Source organism: Pygoscelis adeliae, unplaced genomic scaffold, assembly GCF_000699105.1.
Source record: "Pygoscelis adeliae isolate BGI_AS28 unplaced genomic scaffold, ASM69910v1 Scaffold554, whole genome shotgun sequence".
In the NCBI taxonomy this organism is placed as follows: Eukaryota; Metazoa; Chordata; class Aves; order Sphenisciformes; family Spheniscidae; genus Pygoscelis; species Pygoscelis adeliae.
In genome coordinates, this window is record NW_008824667.1 from 649877 (window position 1) to 670290 (window position 20414).

The 20414-nt window shown below is 49.5% G+C and overlaps 2 protein-coding genes across 2 annotated transcripts in view; both read left to right on the forward strand.

Moving 5' to 3' along the window:
- TBCCD1 (TBCC domain containing 1) overlaps positions 1-7282 on the forward strand; it is a gene marked incomplete at its 5' end in the record, with an annotated part of 8500 nt that extends 1218 nt beyond the window's left edge. Inside the window, 5 exons of the mRNA XM_009322908.1 lie at positions 709-1075; positions 2063-2249; positions 2400-2897; positions 5985-6151; positions 6747-7282. Of these exons, the coding sequence (XP_009321183.1) occupies positions 709-1075; positions 2063-2249; positions 2400-2897; positions 5985-6114 (1182 nt within the window). The remainder of the gene's footprint in view (positions 1-708; positions 1076-2062; positions 2250-2399; positions 2898-5984; positions 6152-6746) is intronic.
- On the forward strand, positions 6965-16592 carry CRYGS (crystallin, gamma S). The gene is made up of 4 exons (XM_009322885.1): positions 6965-6967; positions 8904-9095; positions 13987-14229; positions 16268-16592. The coding sequence occupies exons 2-4, from the start codon at positions 9075-9077 to the stop codon at positions 16538-16540; spliced, it is 537 nt and encodes a 178-aa protein (XP_009321160.1). The 5' UTR covers positions 6965-6967; positions 8904-9074; the 3' UTR covers positions 16541-16592.
- Positions 16593-20414: the final 3822 nt, after the last annotated feature.

A 20414-nucleotide genomic window follows, 5' to 3' on the forward strand; every position in this document is an offset into this window, starting at 1 on the left:
TAGACAAGACGCTCGCAGCTGCTTGTTACGCCCTTTTGGCTATAGCCCTCACGGGTGGTCAGGCCAACGTGTAATCACAGCTGTGTGTTGCTTGTTCTGCAGTTCCCAGGCCAGCAAAGGTTGTTTTTATTAACGTCTGCCATAATTCCAGTCTTCTGCTTTTTTTTGGTATGCAGCCCTTTAGCATTTGAACTAATGATTCTTTCAGCGGTTGTCTGGTTTATTGGTCTGCTCGCTATGAAGAAATGACCCTCTGCTTTTTCCCCGCAGCACCTCGGAAGGCGGCACTTAATCATATCTGAAGGTCTGGAACAGATGCAGCGATTTTCCAATAGAGCAGTTGCAAGACCTTGACTGTCAGTTATTGATTTGTTTCCTACCTTCAATTGCCAGCAGCAGCTGGCTGAATTTGTGTGGGAAGAATTGTAGGAGAGTCTGCTTCTGCTTTCTAGAGTGAAATATTTGGTACTTGGGGTTAGAATAAAATGTTTTTTTCTTTTTGGGGGGAGGTTGCTGATGAGTCTGGTTTCCTTTCTGTGTTTTGGAAGAGCAGAGCAGCAGAAGCAGTGAGCAGGAGAGAGCACCACGTTTGACTTGCTTTCCCTCTTTTAGAACAAGTGTAAGCAAGGATGCATTGTATACTGTTGGTGGAGCTTGTCAGCTCTGTGAGAACTCACCTCGTTCTTCTGTGTTTTTCTGCCCGCTAAGAACTGGAACGATCAGGACCACCGCGCCTTCGTGCAGGGCCACCTCTCGGACATGCTGGAACTGCTGCTGGAGCCGGAGCAGCTCACTGCCTCCTCCCATTCCACCCACAGTAGCTTGGTGTCCTACGAAGCCGTCTGTGCCCTCAGCTTTCTTATTGAAGGGACCGTGAACAAATCCAGGACGGTCCATCCTCTGCACGAGCTTGCCCTCTGGCAGCCCTGTCACAGGCAGAATGGCTACTCAAAGGTCTCCAAAGCCTTCTCTTTCCCCAAGCTAGAGAGCTGGCTGCGGTCTTGCCTGACGACAAACCCTTTTGGAATGACTGCCTGCCTCAAGTCTGGAAAGAAACTTGCATGGGCACAGCAAGGTAGCTAAAGGCCTTGCCTTTATTTTTAGAAATAACTTTCCTGTCTCAGCTTCCCTTGCTGACCAGGGATCTGGCAGTGGGGTGGGGGTTTGCCTCCTTTTCGTCCTACTGTCAGTGGAGATAGGGAAAATGACAGCTTAGAGGGGGACTAGAGGGTGCTGCATGACATCTGTGCATATTTTTCCGGTCCTTGGATCACTTTCGTGAGCAAGCATTAATGACTTTATTTTCAAAGGCCCCTCTGAGTGAGGTCACTATCACTATCCTCATTATTCAAGTACGGCTGGACACAGAGAATAGATAATGTGATGTGTTTGTGGCAAAGCTGATTACTGATCTAGGTTTCCTTGCCTTGAATTGCGGCCCCTCGCCTGCAGGGACATGACAGTGGAGCCAAGGCACCTTCCACCTTAGGAGAAAAAAATTCGTATGAGTGTTTTGTTTCCTGTGACTGCACAATCATAAGAATGGCAGCGCGTTAGGTAGGACAGTGAGGTTGCTCAAGGATTGTACTGTAGAGGGAGCATTTCACTGTCTTAAAACGTACAGTTCCCACTTTCAACATAAAACTTGCCCTAAGGATCTTCCTGCCAAGCTAAGTCTTATGTTCAGGAACAAACTTCTGGAAATGGAGGTGCCTAGGTCAGGGCTGTCTGTAGCTTGTGGGAGGCTTTGGCTGCCCCTGAATAATCCTGAAGTGTTTTTGATCTTTCAATGTGCCCCGACTTCTGGAGCTTCTGACTGCTACGTACTGCTGACCTGCCCAGTAGGCATTGGTGGATGGTATGACTGGTGCGTAAAGTGACGCAGTTTGATGGTACCGTCCTTGAAGTTTTGGGCTGATTATTTTCTTGAGGGATTGTTGAGTGATGTGGAGAGTGAACCATCATGTCTGTGTCTCTGTAGGAACCATGTATAGCCTTTTTGTGGGTTTAGGTTTTTTTTTTTTTTTTCATTTTAAATGTGTTGGTTAACTTTATTTTGCAGTTGAAGGAACAACCAGGAGAGCAAAGATTGCCTGCAATACTCGTGTGGTGCCTGAGGTGTTCCCCATGGTGATAATGAGCCAGGTGTACAAGCAGACGCTGGCCAAGAGCTCGGACACCCTGGTGGGGGCTCACGTAAGAATTCATCGCTGCAACGAGTCCTTCATTTATCTCCTCTCTCCTCTCCGGTGAGTTTTTGTTCTCCTGGGACACAGCTAGATGTCTTTCCAGCAAGTTTGTTCAAGTGCTAAGTTCTTGTTAGATGGACTAAGCAGTGAAAAAGTCCTGGTTTTGTTCTTTTCTGCTCACTGTGTCCTTGCTCTCTTCTTCTTTCGCAGATCTGTGACCATTGAGAAGTGCCGGAATAGCACTTTTGTCCTTGGCCCTGTGCAGGCGTCTGTTCACGTCCACAGCTGTGACAACGTCAAGGTCATCGTGGTTTGCCACCGTTTGTGCCTTTCTTCCACCGCTGGCTGTACTTTTTACATTCTCACGCCTACCCAGCCTCTCATCCTCTCGGGGAACCAAGCAGTCAGCTTTGCCCCTTTCCACACCCATTATCCAATGCTTGAAGACCACATGGCTCAGGTGGGCTTGGCCACTCTGCCAAACTACTGGGACAGCCCCATGCTGGTGTGCAAGGAGAGCGGCGACACGAGTGTCTTCCGCCTCCTGCCGCCCTCGGACTTCTACACCTTTGTGATTCCTTTTGAGATGGAAGGAGACACTACGGAGACGCCGGGTGGGCTTCCCCACGTGTATCAGAAGGCAGTGAGTCAGCGAGAGCAGAAGGTACAGATCTGGCAGAAAACTGTGAAGGAGGCGGGCCTGACCAAGTGAGTGCTGCATCCGAACAGGAATGTGTGAGCTGCGTTAAAGCTCAGCTCAGCCATACAAACAGAAGATTCATTTGATGTGGTTCAAAAAAAATGCTTTAATAATGGATTGATTTGCATGAGCCATGTCTCGCATGCCATTTCTACAGCGTTAGTAATTGGCAATCTTGGGATCCTGGTCTTTGCTATTAATATAGTGAGAGGAATAATGCTCACAATCGTAACTCTGAAGGAGGTGCTTTGTCATGATTGCATTTTCCTAGCTTGTGATACTCAAGAAAAAGCACGCCTAGATACTGTTGAGGGCTGAGGTGTGGGATCCACCCTGGCAGTAAGAGTTTATGACTTATCTCATGCTGGGTACTGTCTCTCTGCTGTCTCTGTTCTGCTTCCAGTGTCGCGTGCTGCCGTGGGTGAGATCTGGGCACGTACCCTGAACAGCAGCTCAACTAATTATTGCCCTGCAGCTGATTGGTGGTCACTCTTAGCCCAACCTTTACATTGAGGTCGAAGCTTTAAAATACTGTCCCATCTGTTGCTGAGGTGAGCTAAGAATGTGCATGTGGACCATTACAGTAGATCACCTCGTGGACAGTAGCTTTTAAAGTCCTTTTCATCAGATCACATCGAATCCTCTGCCCAGCTTTTACTGTGCTAGCTAGGCCTATCCTAGCCCATCTCATGTAGTGATGCATGTCTGTTTGCTTTCTCAGCACCTGTTGCAGAGTTCTGAAAAAGTTCACCTTGTTTCCTTTGTCAACGTGCTTTCTTCTGCAGCCAGCCAGATCAGGCAAGGGTACAAATCTCTGCCAACCTCAGTTTAGCTGCTTTTATCTTTTTGTGAACTGTTTTGATGCAGCAACCTGAAGGACCTGGCTTCCTTTGCCAATACAGAATGGGGATAGAAACCCAGATATTCAATTGTAAAGGCTTGAAGAGATAACAACTTTTGTTCCCTAAGCTGCACTTGAGCTGTATAGATTTTCTTTCTGTTCTGTGCTCAGTCAATGACCCGTAACGGGCGTGTAACTGGGTGCTGATAAGCAGTGATGTCGGAGGGGTTTATCCTGTGGGGAACACAGAATATGAAAACCACCTCTTGGGTCAAACTGTCCACACTTCCCATCATACCAAGCCAAGGAGTTCTAGTCCATTTGATCATTCATTGTTTTGGAGGAGCAGCCTCTGCTTCCCTTGTTCCTTTTTGAAATCCAGGTGCCTCTGTGCCGAGCGTGGAGGAGCCTACAGTTTGAAAGAGCTGTAGACTGGGAGGGAGAAAGGATTCTGGGGCAGGATTTTGCTACAGGTGGAGGGTGGCTGAGCAGTAGTGGTGGTGACAGGTGTAAAAACCTTCAAAACTCTCAGTCCTTGAGTCCTGAAGGGCAGCAGAGACGAAAGTTATAACTTCAGCCCTTGTGCTAGAGTCATCCGTTGTGTCTATCAACCTCATCTAAGGTTCTTCCCCCTCCAGCCATTGTTCTCCCAGGGCTGCTGCTTCTCACCCCAGGGTTTTGTGAAGGTGTTAGGCCTGTCAAAATCTTACTGTTAAAGAAATGTGAGGTAATACGGATGATGTGCTTAGATTTAACATCCTCTACAGCAGTCACAAGAGGCAAGAGCTCGGTACTGGAGTGGCTTATTTCATAAAAGGGGGAACACTTTGCCAAGTTTAGAAGCTTGCTGAAAAGAAACTGGGCAGCTGACAGTGTAAAATGTCTCTGTCTTCTGCAGGCAGGGAAACAACTAGGGAGACAACTAGGAAGCTTAGAACAAACAGGATATCAGACTTATAGAAAGAAAAAACCTGCCATGCTTGAACGGGGAGGTGAAAGAGAATGTTAGAATAAGAAGACATCTTTCAAGAAGTTGAAGTGGTCTGAATGAGGAAAGTGGGGCAAAAGAAGAATGTAAATCCTGCCAGGCTGAAAGTAAAAACCCCTAAGACAGGACCAATAAGACAGCTTGAGGAACAACTTGCAAAAGCATAAAATCCTGTTTATTCATTTTCCGAGCATATCAGACAAAGTCTTTCAGGGTCAGTAGCAGATCAAGGTATATAAAAAGTACTTGGAGAAGATAAAACCCTAGGAGAAGAAAGAAGTGACTGCCTTGGTGTTCATGTTCACTGGGGAGGAATTTAGGTTAGTTTCTGTCCTAGAACCCTGCCTTCTGGGGAATGTCTCAAATGGAAGTGATAGTACAAAGAGCCTTTAACTTGAAAAAAGGGTCTGGGTACACTGAACCTCTCTGAAACCGAGTGGCACAAAAATGAATAGGGCTGGTTTGCTGCTTTTCCCAGTACAGGATAGGATCAGCACATCAAATTAGGAACGAGTTCAAAGCAAAAACACATAAAATCTCCACAGGGTATTGAAAACGTTCATTTTTTATGTTGTTTCTGAAAGGAATTGCATAAGCTCATAGGAAAAAAAAGTGCAGCAGGAGCTACTCAATACTCATGCCACCTTTGGCTTAAGAAATTGTGGAGCTGAGCTGATCCCAGATGGCTGGGATGCTATTCTGGAGAAATACTGCCGTGAGCCTGCACTGCTTTCAGACATCTGACCAGTGCCAGAGAGCCTGAGCTTAGTGGTATACCCTGTTATTGCTGGTCTTGCCAAAAACACCCCAAAAGTTATTTACCAGTACTGGGAATTATCTGAGGGGTGTTGTTTATATGCACGGGTTTTTTTTTCCTGATCCCCATCCTCTCTCTTTCAGATGCTGTCAGAACAGAATTTTGTGGCTTCAGTGCTTAAATGCTGGTTACTAATCTTCTTTTTCTCGCTTTTCAGACAGTTTTTAATCTGTTCTCTAAGAGTAAAGCAGAGGCAGCCCTGTGGAGCAGGGTTGCTGTGCTAGTGGGATGAGGGAGTTTGCATGATGAGTTCTGCTTTTGGGGTTCATTATAGTCCTGTTCACTTGGGAAAAACCTCTTCCTGGTACAGGCAGTTCATGAACCAAGCCCAGCTCTTAGCTGATATATATGGAGGCTTGTTTTGGTAGTGAAGGTGAGGTTTAGAAGTGTAATACTATAAATAAATGTGACCTTTACACACTTCCCTGCTGATCTTCTTTTGGTTTCAGGGATCAGAGGAAACAGTTCCAGACGCTGGTAGAAAACAAATTCTATGAATGGCTGGTTCAGACAGGGAACCGTCAGCAGCTGGATAGTCTTGTCCCTCCTGCAGTAGGCTCCAAGCAGGCAGCAGGATAGCATCGTGTTCCTGCTGGATAGCAAAAGGAAAGGAAGGGTGAGTAGAGGGCCTGTTTCTCTTGATTCTTTTCTATCTAGAAGAATTGTCCCATGTTTGTATGCACAGCCTAGGCAGAAGTGGAAGAAGTAGGAGGCTGTTCAGTGGACATTATCCCAAGAGCTTTGCATTTGGTTTTAGTTCTTATTTTGCAGTCAAAACCTCTTTTCAATTTGAATCGGTTCCCTGTGTACTCAGCACCTCCCTTGTTCTCTGCAGGTGTTCTCTTTGATTTGTCAGGGACATCTGTGTCCGTCTGTAAAGGCAGATAGGCATATTGTACATAATCTGATGTAAAAACTTATTTGAACAGCTGCTCTTTCAAAGGGGCTGTGTGTATTAATGTCTGTCCTTACCTGTCTCACTTTTTGCTTAAGAGAATTGAGTGAAACTTCAAATACTGCTTACTTTGTAGTGTCTTTCTCTTCCCAAGCAGAAGTGTTTTAGGAGCCGGAGACAAGCCCTTATCATGCTTTTCTGCCATTGCATGTTTCAAACTGTTAGAAAGTTGGGTTTTTTCCCTTTTCTTTAGTCTTTGAGTTGCTTTTTCTTTGCTAGTGTTGGGAGTAAAATTTGCTCCTCTATTTTGTTACAGAGATCTGGGAACAGGCAGCGATATACTGAAAACAGTTCTGATTAAGACTTTGTAGCCATCCTGCCTGAACACACTTGATGTGGACCTGACGCCCAGCCTCGGCATGGATTGGACTGTCTGCCTGCTTTAGGATTTCTGATCACTGCCTCTTTCTCAGGAATGTGCTGTAACTATTCTGTTGGTAACTGAGAAGGTGCATGTCACTAGAGGATCATGAACAAGTACGCCTTGTTGCAGATCTTTTAGTGGGGATGCTGTCATCATGGTTAGTGTCCATGGTGGGCAAGTATCTAGCAAAGGAGCCCTTCGTGGTGCAGAGCTGGGCACAGGGCCCTGGCCATGGTGTGCATCTTTATGGTACAAGCCAGCTGCACTGTTTTTATAAATGTGAAAATTTGATTTTTTTAATGAATGAAATTCAATGGATTTTTTTATATGAAGATGGCACTTAAGCAATGTGATTTATGGAATTAACTTTCTTACACGTTTGCATTGTTTTGACAAATGTCAATAAAACAGAGTTCTCAGATAAGCCTGACACATGTCCTAGGGAAAGGGTTTTACCTGTACAGTGGGCGTTAGAGGGAGACATCTTTACTGCTTAATGAAATGTGAACTGGTCAGCTGAGAGAAAAGTGCTAATTTATTAACAGCCATGGAGTTGAAGGTTTTGAAGGCTGCCCTAGCACAGCATTTTAATACAAACACTGTTTCCTGCCTTTAATATTTCTTGTAAAGAGTATCAGCTTGAATGAGTACCATTCTCATGTGCTAGCGGAACCTGTCTTGGGGAGATGTGCTTGTAGCTGAGCACTTAAATAAGCTAGGCAAAATAGGCAAAGGCATTGCATGGATGACCGAAGGCAGCAGCTGTATGTGATTTGTGAAGAGCTATCCAACCTGAGAGTGAGAGGAAGGCAGGGGCATTTAGTGCTCTGGTGTACACAGCTGTGGCGGTGCTAGAATTTTTTTGAAGGTCTCTCTTGGCTCCCGGGGAGGCAGGTCATGCAACGCAAGGCGAGTTTATTATATTTAACCAGCTTTTAAAGGAGGGATGTTCAAAGTGACCGCAGTGGAGCTTTGAGATGTCCTAGTGAACCTACTGAGTTACCTTTCGATAGGACCTGGATTGTGGTTGAACTCTGATCTTCATAAGACAGCATTTGAATTAAAAAAAAAAAATCTAATTGGCCTCACAGCTTTCTAGCAGTAAGAGCTGTAAGCAACAGTACTAGGCGATTCAAGACACCTAAAATGGGAAGAGGACGGGATGCTGCTGAGCCTGTCTGTCTCAGACTGTCATATCTGACTGCATTTAGCAGAGCTGCGGTAGTGTACATGGGGTGGCACACAGAGCTGCTGTTGCAAGACTGCTTGTCCTGGCAGATTTGAAATAGGGTCTGTGTGTTTCAGGCACTGCTGTGCCAAATTCGTTTCCCTTTGTTTCACTAAGCCTTTGGGCTGGTGCAGTGAATAGCTGCAGAGGTGTTTTTTCATAATGCACTGGCGGGGGGGTGTACGCGTACATAAGCCAGCAATCCTTGCCCTCCCTGCTCAGTGGGCCAGAGTATAGCAAAAAGAAGGACTTTTGCTTAAACCTCAGACAGTGGTGTAAGAGTTTTGAGTTGAATTTGAGACGCTGGCAGATTTTGTCAGAAATTCAGGCACATTCTTTACTATTTGATGTGTGAAATCACTCACTTTGTGGGTGTGCGGCCAGACATACTTCTTTTCCTCTATGTCAGGCACCATTTGGAGCAATATAGCTCAAGCTGAATGTGTGCTATAAAAATACGCAGCCTCTTTGCTGCACAGTTGTTTCTGTTAGGAGCTTTTGAAGCAGAGCCTCTACACAGAGGCTACAATGTTGACCATTTCCTAGCTGCATCCTTCGCTGCATGGGAACGTTCTCTGATAAATATTGGGTGTCTTCCTTACAAATGGGATGGGCATTTTAGAGCTGATGAGGATACCTTCTTGTTTAACATGCTTGAAAGGGAGAAAGCAGCCAAATTGCCCCCTGTCCTCCAGGACTTGGCAGGGGGCTGTGCATTTTGAGTGCGTTTGGCAGAGTTTTGGTGTTCTGACTCAGCAAATGGTAACAAAGGGAGGATGGCGAAGCCTTCCTTTATTCCATAATCCTGTTTGCTTTTCTAGAAACCGGCTATAGCCTCGGAATCACTGACTCAATTTTTGGATCCTATTCTCATGACAAAGCGGCTGTCTGGTTTAAAACAAGCCCATTATAAAAAGGGCGCCTCGGATCCTGGCTGTTTGTAACAGTTTCTGACGTTCCTCCAGCACTGGGGAGCTTGGCTGGAACGGAAAATGTCCAGAGCTGGAACCAAGGTAAGTTTATTTGCAGACTATTCATGATTGTGGCTAGGAGTACGGAATTTATCAGGGGTAAGTTATGGAGAAACTTTGGTTTCTTTGTTCTGCTGACAGCTTCCCCCTCTGTCAGTCTGTCGGCAAGAGGAGATGCTTGAAACCCCTCCTCGAGTGGAGGGAAGCTGGAGCTGAGCCCTCCCTAGTCTTTTCCGAGATCTTGGCTGTTTCTTCTAGGGGTAACTCTGCGAGAGGATGGAGTCGAACACAGTGACTGCTGAGGGGATATTGTAAAATGTGCCAGGACCTGATGCCTTGTAAATTGACGGCGGAGGCTGCTGTGCCAGCAGCGAACATGACAAGCTGCATTTGCAGAGCAGAGTCTTGTGGAAGGCTTCCTTGGGAGGATGTGAGTCCCAATGCCAGTGGCAGCCGCCCCACCCCCCGCCACATCCCCCTTCCATGGTGGAGCAAAGGGTGTGCTGTGACAGAAAGACGCCTGAATGATGACCGTAGCACCGAAGGCAATAGCATTCCCTGAGAGATGTGAACCAGCCTTGTGATTTGGTGGAGTCGGCAGAGATGAATTTAAACTGGAGAAGGAGGTAGATCAGAAAGCTCAACTTCAGCTAGTGATGTGCATCCGACGGGGATCCAGTTCTAATGCTGTGTTCTTCAGTCTTGCAGTTAGCAGAGCTGAGCTGGTTGTTCACACAGACCTTGCTGCAGGGTTGGGACTGGGCAGGGATAAACAGCTGGGAAAGGAGGGCGAGAACTTTGGGCTAGTGGCCAGTTTCTCCTGTGAGATGTTAAACAACTGTTAAGAGGCTGTGTACAGACATACATCTTTCCATTGTGTTAGTTTTCCTTTTGGGTTACATTCCTTTTAACCTGTGGAGACTGTAAGAACCAAGGGAGCAGGGGGCTCAGAAGCAGAGTGGTTTTGTAGGCACTGGCTGATGCTATGGAAGATCTGGATTCAGTCTCTGCACCTTTCGTCTGTGATCTTGGCTCAAAGTGATTTGGCTATTTCTGAGCAGTGTTTAGAAACTGAACATGGTGCGCTGCTTCCTTCTAACCTGGTGGCTGTCAGATTGCAGTGGTACAGTCTTTATGTACCCATGCATAAAGGAGGTGCTAGGGAAATGTAACTGATTCATGCTCGAGTCTCCTGTCCGCCTGAAGAGACTTAAACGCATACTGCCTTTATCCCTGCTGAAAGCCATGTCCCCTGTGAGCATGCTACAGGGAATTTGTTGATTATGTGCTGCTGCGGTGCAGCAAAATGTCTAAGAGGAGTTAAGTCAGTGAAAGAGTGCAAATCTCATCTTTTCTCTGTGCCATGCTGTTGCCTAGCACATTCCAGGGAGAAGAAAAGGGCGAAGGAGACAATTAAACACTATTTCCTGCAACCTAAGCAAGTGCTCTGCCCTAGAAAGTAATCACTGCCCCCATGCTGCTTTCTTAGAAAGCAGTGGGCACTACTGGTTATTGCTTACAGTTATTGTTTACAAGTTTCCTTCTAACAGAGCTGCTGTTGGGAAGAAATGTGATAACTGCTATGAGGTGGCCAAGGGAGTAAGAGTTTTACAGCCCCGTAAAGAAGATCTGCTATGGCAAATCTGTTAGCTGCCAGGTAAGCCCCAAAAAAGCAAAGTTTGGGCAGTGAGTGGTTAATAGGTTAGTGCTGTAAGCAGAGCAGCTTCATGGCTTTACTGAAGGAAGGCGATTTGCGTCGGAGTAAGATGCGACTGAAATGAACCGACAAATCTGGAATTGAAATCTGTAATTCACCTGTCATTATCCTGCGGGTGAAAAACATCAGTCTTCTCTGTTTGTGCCTGAATCATTGGAGGAAAGCTAAGAAGTGCTGAGTGTGAAGGTCTAAAATGAATTGAGAGTGTGTGCAAAGGGCTGTAGTGGAGGGTGGGTGGGCAGGAGCCCTCTCCTTCAGTCTTCCTATAAATGGTCTAAGAATAAAACAATGAGCAACACTTTTGATTGGTCACTGTTCTGTGGGAATGGCCATACCCTTAATGTGCTCTCGGATTTCTTTGGCTTTGTGGCTTTATATGTACAGGGAAAATACCCTCCTAGGAATACCAGGTAGCTTTGCCAAATTGAAGTTCAGTTGTGTTAGGCTGGGTGGGGAATGAACATCAAATGAGCTTTTCTTTTCTGTTACAAAATTAAAGGCCAACTTAACCAACTTCATGCACAGTTGCTGTGAGGGGGCATTGCAAGGGGAGCTGGTTCTGCTGGATGCCAGCCACAAAATCAAGGCAGCTCATGCAGAGCCAGGACCAGAGGTGACAGAGACCCATTCCTTTCCCACTGCCGATCGCCCTGCTGTGAGGCAGGAGGAGGCATCCCTCTGCCCAGGCGGGGTGCTGCTGCACAGAGACCAGACCTGTGGTCTTGCAGACATTGGGCAGAGTTCATCATCGACCGTGCTGGACGCTCACTGTGTGGACAGGAGTGGGACTGCAGATCAGAAGGCGCTGCAGAGCTTGGGGAGTGAGGTTGAAGAGGGGGAGAGCTCATCAGCTGTCCCAGTGGAGGGTAATGGCTGAGCCGCGAAGAGATGCATCCCTGTGTACCTCACTGTGGAGGGTATTACAGGGATGATGTGGCTTCCTTGACCACTGGCTTCAAGAAGAGGATCACTGGTGGTGAGTGACTGCCAAACCTCAGTGAGGAGGGCTTTCAGTGTTGCTTCTGGACTCATGCTGGTGGATTTTTCAGGTGATACCTCTAGGGACAAAGATCCGGAAGCAGGATCTGTAAAACAACAGCAGGGTTGTGGCTGGCAAGGGCTGACCAGCATGGTTAACTAGCTAATAGTAGCAGTGTGGGAAAACAGGAATTGGACATTTCAGTGCACACCTTTTACAACCTTTATTCACTTGCTGGAAGGATGGTAGTGATCTCCCAACTCTCCATTGCACTGAAGATGGGAAGAGCTTGCTCAGGAGGGAGAGACATGGGGACAGGTTGCTTTGTATGCACTGACTGCTTCGTAGTGAAAGTACTGACTGCTTACTCTGGAAAGTAAGAGGAAAATGTGAGGGAAATAACATTGTCCTCATAAAGGTCTACTAACAGGCCACAAGACCAAGGACATAGATCCTCTGGCATGATTAGTCCGACTCCCCAGATACCTGGTCAGGCTGGTGGGACACACTGACCAACCAGCTCTAGGAAAACTGTGGCTAACATTTTTTAACACAAAGTGAATGAAAAAAAAAATAGTGAGCAGGTTGTCCTGAATTTGTGTCTCTCTCCTGGGTTGAAACTGTGGCAATGAACAGTATTTTTAACAGCAGTGATGTTAGATCAATACCAGTAGCCAAAGCACCGTAGGTGAAGTACAACCAGCTAGGAGCAAAAGGTGTTCGTCTATCTTAATACGCAAGCTATGGAAAAACTGTGGGGAAAATGGATTATGGAGTACTGCATGTTAGATGTTTAAATCACTGGGGCCAGAAAAACTCTCTCCAGAGCATCTGGGGGAATTGCCTGAGGCAATCTCAGGTGCTACCAAGTAACCTGGCAGCATGTATGGGGCTGATGCCATACTGGAAGGCTGGAAAAGGTGAAATGTTGTCTTGAGTATGCACTGCATTGGATCAACCAACTTGCATGCACATCAGTTGATTCAATGCAAGGCTCTAGAAGACACTGGAGTAAGTAATCAAACTCCTGTTAAGGTGTAAGACGGGCTGGTGATTGGGTGCAGCTGAAAGGGATCTACTGAGACCGATTCACGTCAAACTAATGTAATTTTTGGCATGGACTGACATCACAGTATCATAAACAAGCAAGGAATGTAGTCAAAATGGACATGATGGTTTGTGAACCCTTATTGCGAAGAGCAGCTCTTGATGAATAATTGTCATCTGGAAGGATCTAAAAACAGGGCTGTACAAAGGACTGGTCTGGGTCTAGGGCTTGGCAATATTTCCATGAAGGGCTTTTTGAAGAAAGCATGCGTCACCTGTCCAGGGCTGGCTGGCTTGGTGATACCTCCGGCAAGAGGAATGGGATTTGCTCACCAGCTCTTGAGATCATTTTGAAACAGGTTGTGATCAAGTAGGGAAAAGTGTCCCCGAGCGAAGTGCTTTGCAGTCAGCTGCCTGGCTGTAGAGCAGCTCTTGGGAAAGAAATGTGGTGATGGATTGGAAATTTGTCAGCTGTATAGCAAACTTGCAGCAACCAAAGCAGAAGAAGCCAACTGCAAATGCAGTCCTCAGATGTCTGACGAACTGTGCTATCCACCATGTACGTGGAACGCTCCTTTAGTTTTTCTTGGCACTGGTAAAGCTTGTGTGATGTCCAGCTTTTGCCATTGACTTTTGAGAAAAGAAGCTGTGGACCATTAGAGTGGGAACAAGGAGAACAATCACAGAGCTAGAAAGAAAGAGACCTGGGAGGAAAGAGACCTCACCACCCTCTCATCAGTAAGGGTCTAACTGCAACTGCTAACTCGGTAAACCAATATAAATGAAATGCTGCTTGGTACAGTTCACTGACTACTTATGGCTCCCTTGGCCATAATTTAGTAACTACTGATCTAGAGAAGGTGAGAGGGAAATGTGTTAATAGTGTTTTGCTGCAAAGAGGACAGGGACTTCACCAAGGGAGCTTTGGGTTGGATTGGGACAGAACTAGGTGCTGGGAAGGGCAAGGCATTGGTGGCAGCTGGAGGCGCTGGGGCCAGGCTGGTGAATCGGCTGCCAGGGTTAGCTGGGATGCAGTTGATCCTGCTCAATGGTTGGGCTGGATGACTTTTTGACATCTCGAGGACTCTGTTTTCAGATATTTCATGCCGTGATGCAGCTGGAATACGGATGCAGGCATGTGCTGGGTGACAAGGAACCTCCCTGCTTTCCTTCCTCTGCTTGTGTTTCAGGTCACCTTCTACGAAGACAAGAATTTCCTAGGCCGTTGCTACGAGTGCGACAGTGACTGCCCCGATTTTCACACCTACCTGAGCCGCTGCAACTCCATCCGGGTGGATGGAGGCACCTGGGTGGCCTATGAGAGGCCGAACTTTTCTGGGAACATGTACGTTCTGATGCGTGGGGAGTATCCTGACTACCACCACTGGATGGGCCTCAATGACCGCCTCGGCTCCTGCAAAGCCGTCCAGATAGTAAGTGTGACCTCTTCCCAAGGGACAGTTTAATTTACACACCTATCATTAAAGGGTTTCAGCATGCTTGTGGGTGGCCCCCATCTTCCTGGGGACCTGTGGGAGCTCCCTTGGAGAGGATGGCTATAGGGGGTTTATTCCCGCAGTCTGCTCTGGGAATGGCAAGGTGTCTGGTGAGTAGAGAAGGTAAATCTCTTCCACTCTTGACTGCAGTGGGGAAAAAGCAGATCCCTTTGAGTGCCTTGCAGGTGAGTTTCCATAGGAACAGCAGTGGAGTTTTTTCTGCGTGTTCCTCTAGGGACTTCAGTGTCCAGGCAGGTCACTCAGAGGTTTACCTGTCGCCTTCCCCGCTGGTGTGCTGCCAACTGATCCAAGTCTGATGGTGGGCGCAAGGCTTGTAACAATGGGATGTAGACTTTGCAGGAGCACTCAGAATGAGGGGCAGTTTGTTTGCCTCTCTAGCAAGCCAGGGCTCCCTTCTGATACAGGGAACCGAATCTCAGTATCACCAGACCCCTCTGGGCATGGGGAGAACAGCCCCAGGAGCAGACCTGGAGTGACCAGGAGTGGGAGGGATGCCTGAAGTCCTCCTTGGGCATGCTTGGAGCAGCCCGGTGTGTCCTGGTATTAGGAGAGCACAGGGCAACGCGCGTCTCCCCTCTGCAGCACAGAAACTGTGCTCATCCCCTCCTAACTGATGATGGGGAGATGCTTCTGCAGCCTCCGGCAGCACCCATCCTTCCACCAGCAGGAGACAGGATGAATGTAGGTTGACAGTGAGCAGTGTTTACACCCCATGCAAGCGCTGGCTGGGGAGAAAGGAACAGAGGGAACGATCCCTTGGGGATCGTTTCCCTCCCATAAGGGGAGAAGCACCCTTTAAAACTGGTAGGGATGGGAGCGTGAATGGAGTGTGGATTGGGGTTGAGATGCTGAGTGCTGCCAGCAGTGGGGCAGACACTGGTGATCTGTGCATCACTGACTTGAGTAGCACAGCCATGGATTCCCATTGTGTGGAGCAGGTCTCACAGCTGAGAAGGTGTTTTGCTTTTATGTCTGGAGGTCTAACGCCACTTTGAGCCTGTTTTGGGTTTGAGCTAGGTCTAAATCCCTTTGCATAGGGCAGGGAGAGTTCCCAGCCAGTTCAGAGCACTGATCTGGCATAAGGGATGGAGCCAAAACACATGGGAGATGTAACAGCAACATAGCTTCCTCCATCAGGATGAAATGCGGAGGTCTTACCCTGCAGGTCCACCTGGTCCCTGGCTTCCCCTCCTGCGCCTGGGGAGGCTGCACTGGGGACCTGCCACTTGCAGGCATTAGGTCAGAGTGCCCTGGAGAAGCTGCAGTGGCAGCGCACAGATCTGAGAGACCCCACGGAGCTCATCTGGGGCTGGCAACAAGAGTGGGCTTGGGCGGACAGGGGAGGCAGGGGAAGATGGTGTCCAGGCAGCTGCAGATTAAAACTGCTGCAGTGCCTTCAGGCAACGCAGCGCTTCAAATCACAGTGGAAAATACCCACGCTGCGTTTGCCTCTAATAAAACCCAGCTGGGGTCACCAGCTCATTAAACTCCTCATTGCCTGGAGGAACGGGGAGTGGAGGGGTTCCATCTCTCCTTCTGATGCTCACATAGAGTGGCTGAAGGGTTCAAGCCAGCAGCCGGACGGGCAGACTGCCTGGGATAGAGAGCCCAGCGCTTGCTGACGTGGCCTCATCCTTCCCTGCACCCTTCCTCCCTGCGAAACTGGGGCTGCGGTGGGGATTTGAGCTGAAACTGCTCTGCACCGGCTCAGTGCTTTTGTGCCCTCTTTGCACGTGATGCTCAGTCAAGAGTTACCCCAGCTGCCTCCCCACTGTGCTTTTGGGGGCTGACGTGAGCTGTTCAGCCCTGTCCTGGTGTGCTGAGGGGGTGGTTTGTACCGGATCTGAGTCTGACTGTGCCTTAGCTCTGCTCCCATCTGCTGGTGACTGTCAGAGCCAGGGATGTGTCAGTGCCTCCCTCCAGCACTCTGCCATTTTCTCTCCCCTTTTTCTAGCCAAGCGGAGGCCGGGGCCACATCCAGGTATTTGAGAAGGGAGATTTTGGTGGGCAGATGTTTGAAGCCACCGAAGACTGCCCTTCCATCATGGAGGAGTGGCACATGCGCGAAGTCCACGCCTGCAGAGTGCTGGAGGGCGTCTGGGTTTTCTACGAGCATCCCAACTACCGGGGCAGGCAGTACCTGCTGCCCAAGGGGGAGTACCGCAAACCCGTGGAGTGGGGAGCTGCGAGCCCCACTGTCCAGTCCTTCCGCAGCATCACTGAGTGAGGCAGCCCATTGACTGGGCTGCTGGAGGCCATAAATAAAGCAACTGAGTCACTCAGCTTAGCTGGTCCTGCTTATTCCTGGGGTCTGCGTGTGAGTTATCCTGCCCTGGGGGAGCCAGCATGGAGCTGAGCCTTCTCTAAGCAAAACACCCTCTGCCAGCCTCAACTGCCTTCGTCTCCGCTGTCATCTTCTTCCTCCAGGCTAGCCCCATCCCCTCCCCTCCATCCCACTGCTCCTCTCCAGGGAAGAGCCATCCTGAAGCCGGAGCTTGTGCTCCAGCATTTGGCCAGCCCAGTGGAGCAGTGGGACCACCCGTTCCCGGGACTCCAGTGTTTTGGTGCTGGCTGTGGGTGGCTCAGTCTGTCATTACCCTGTGGAGTCCCCACTCGCTGTGTTGCTGCTTCATGGTGGCTTGGGAGAAGGGGCTGCTGGTGGCTGGGGAGAAGGGATGAGGTTTGCATCCATGCCACATGCAGCGGGACCCCCCTGGGGAGCCTGAGCAGGCAGCAGATGTCCTGTTGCTGGAGGAGCATGTCCCTCTCATGATGCACGGGGCAACGGGACCCGGGGGAAAGTGGAGGTGAGAGGCAGGGATCCCAGAGTGGGCAGGAGGGAGGTGGCCGCAATCTCCATGGGGGATGCTGGGGACCCTGGCAGCCCAGTGTGTCAGGTACAGGGTGCCCCTTGTAGGTGTGAGACAAGCGGGCTGGCTGCTTAAGATGTGGCTAAGCATCACATCAAGCAGGGCAGCTGGAAGGGGAAGAAGAGGCTGGATGTGGACAGAGACGGTGAGTGCCTCTGAAAGCTGCCCAGGGATGGGAGGTTGCTGCTGAACGATCTTGTAGGGCAGGAAGAGATCCCTGGGCACCTGAGACGTGCAGGGAGCAGAGGGGGCTGTCGGGCTCCCCAGGGCTCCCAGTCAGCCCAGTTTGCCACCAGCTGGAGCACCCCATTTTGGCCAGTGCCGCTAGATGTCAGTCTGGGCCCATGCCGCAGCCGCGCAGGAATAACTGATGTCCACTGCACAGGGCACTCTCCTTCTGGGCACCCCTGGGACCTGCAGCCCGTTTGCATATCGAGCCAAGGGGCCTTGGGATAATGATGCTGGATGTAGAAGCAGAGCCCTTCTAGCCATGCTCTGCGGTCTCTTCCCGGTTGATGTATGAGGTTATTACGGAGCAGGGAGGCAGGTTAAGTGATGCTCGTAAAGCCACGGTGCCGCGACCCCCCGGGAATGCAGCTGCCGGTGGGGAGTGGGAAGGGGCTGCCGAGAGGGGCAGCTCTGGCCCTGCGGGCTTCCCCCAGCACAAAGGTGGGCTGAATAGAGTTGCCTTCCTCCTCCTCCTCCGCCTGCTGTGAGCCTGCAGTTCATCCCCCTCAACCTTAGCCCCCTGCCCTATTTCAGCCCTTTGCTGCAAAGGATGATGCATCTTTTTGACCAACTTCTGTCCCGCCTTTCCTTTCTCCTCCGTCACCTCTCCATCACGGGTCAGCAGGATGCAGATGGTTCAGCATTACGGTTGGGTCTTGGTGCATTTTTCCCCAAAATATTTTTCCAGGACCAATCAATCACCCTGCCAGCACTCAGCTCCAGCTCCCCTTTTCCCCCGGCACCTGGAAAAAGCTCTCCAAGTGCCTCCAAGGGCTGCCGGCTCCTGCCTGCGCAAGGTACCAGCTCAAGCATGGCCTGGCTGCCATTTTTTGCAGGGAGCCTGTTGCCTTCTCCATTTTGGAAGGAAAATCTCCTGCAGCCAGGCGTACTCTAGCCAGTGCATTTCCAACCATCTCCCACCCTGATTTTGGGGAATGTCTGCCTGCGCAGTGTGCTTCCCCATCCTATGTCCCCTGTGGTGGGATTTGTCCCACCCTGCAGCGGGTGCCAGAGCCGCAGTGGGCAGGTTTGGGGTGCTACAGCCCCGTGGCTGCTGGCATACGTCCACCCTGGAGCATCGGAGGAACCAGACCTGGTTCTGGTTTGCCCTTACAGTAACATTTCCTCCCCGTGTCCTTCCCTTACATCGCTTGATCTACCCACTGCGAAAACGCAATTATCCCAACTCTTTTCCCCCCCTCCTCCTCTGTCTGGCTCTTGCCCTCTGGTGAATTTTGCATTGTGCCCTGAACGTTGGCAACCAACGCGAATAACAATAAAATATGCTAGTTGGGTTGGTTTTTTTTTTATTTTTTATTTTATTATTATTCTAGATTACTTTTTCCATCGGGGGCTCCCTTGTCACGGCTGCACGCAGAGCAGAGTGCATATGGATATGAGCAGCGGCGAGAGCGAGCGGGGAGTGCAGGCAATCCAAACCCAGCCTGCTGATGCTGTTTTTTGCTTGACAGCTAATTTCCATTTTTCAGTATCAGGGGGTCTGCTCCAGTAATTGGCATGCAGATTGTGTCTGATGGGCCTGTTAGACACGAGAAAAGACTCTGCTAGTTAGAATAAGCCAACCCCAGGCTGATGGATGGGGCGTAAGGAGGTCATTGCGAGAGAGAATATACAGATGCCCGTGCGCACGCACACACCTATGAAATTTCACATTTCGTGCCCTCCCCCCACTCCTACTTTCTTTATCCGGCAAACTCTAATCTATCATATTTCATTGAGACAAATCCTGCTCCATTTCTCTCTCTTTCCTTTTTCCCTTTAAGGGAAATGTGATGGAACCTACTCCTGGATTTAATAAGAAGATGGTGCAGCGTAGCAGGAATTAAAGCGGTGCCATGCTTCATTAGCAGCTGGGGATCACACGGAGCTGGCCCAGATGTTAATTACACTTTGGGAATTAATTGGTATAAGGCGTTCCTCTCCTCCATCATCTGTAATCTGGCGGGTGTGCAAGGACTTCTGGAAGCAGAGACCGCTGGGCGGGCGTCTGTCTCCCCTCCTCAGCCCGTCCGGCGCTGGCCGTGACTGAGGGGCACAGGCTGCCTTCGAAATTTTGAAGCAACCTTCATTTCCATCCCCTTGGTGTCCAAAGACCCGCTGTTATTTTCCCCTCTTTTCCTCCCTGTGCCACTCTTGTCCAAAATTTCTCTCCAGCTGCTGGGGAGAAGCAGGTCCAGGTGGGACTGGGGAACAGTGGGAGGTGGCACTACTTTGAAGGAGGAAAGACTGTCTCCTTCGAAGTTGGCTGTCCTCAGGGGACGCCAGGTTACCCTCTATGAGGGCTGGTGGGATGGCAGCTTCCCTTTCTCCTGCTCCCCGTCCCATCCTTGCTGGCCCATCCCTTCCCTCCATCTCTGCGTGCAGACCTGCGCCATTCCCCGTGCCGTACAGGAGAGCCTCAGTCTGCCCCTACAGCATATCTCTGCTGCTGAAATCCCCCTCAGTTCTCAAAGGAAACTGGTCTCCAGTTTCTTCCCTCCTTTTTCCACATTGGATTCAACCCAATGAAATGCAAAAGCTGCTAAAAAGCTGGGTGGGGGGCTTTTTGCCAGAGGACAGAAATGATATGCTTGGAAATGAAGAATATTCTTCTGAATGCTGCCAATTTGTTCCTTTTCTGAGCTGGCTGGTGGCAGCCCAGCGTGGAGCATGGTTATCTCTGCAACAGAGCATCACATCTTCGGGTTTTTGCCTGGGCTCGGAGGGATTGCTGCACAGCCCCAATGGGACACTTGCGTTCAGCTTTGCCCCCCCAGAATTGATCCCAGACCCTAATAGTGTGAGCTTGCTGGCACCACAGCCATGGCAGGGGCTTGGCCGGAGCTCTCACCATGGCAGATGTGACAAGATGAGCCCATGCTCCGTGTTTGCCCTCCTCTGCTAGGCTTTCCAGCGGCGATGCTCCCAGGTTGCAGCAGAAATCTTCCTTGCTGCTTGCTGCTGGCACGGCCTGAGTTTTTGTGCTGCCCACAGTGGTCGTCA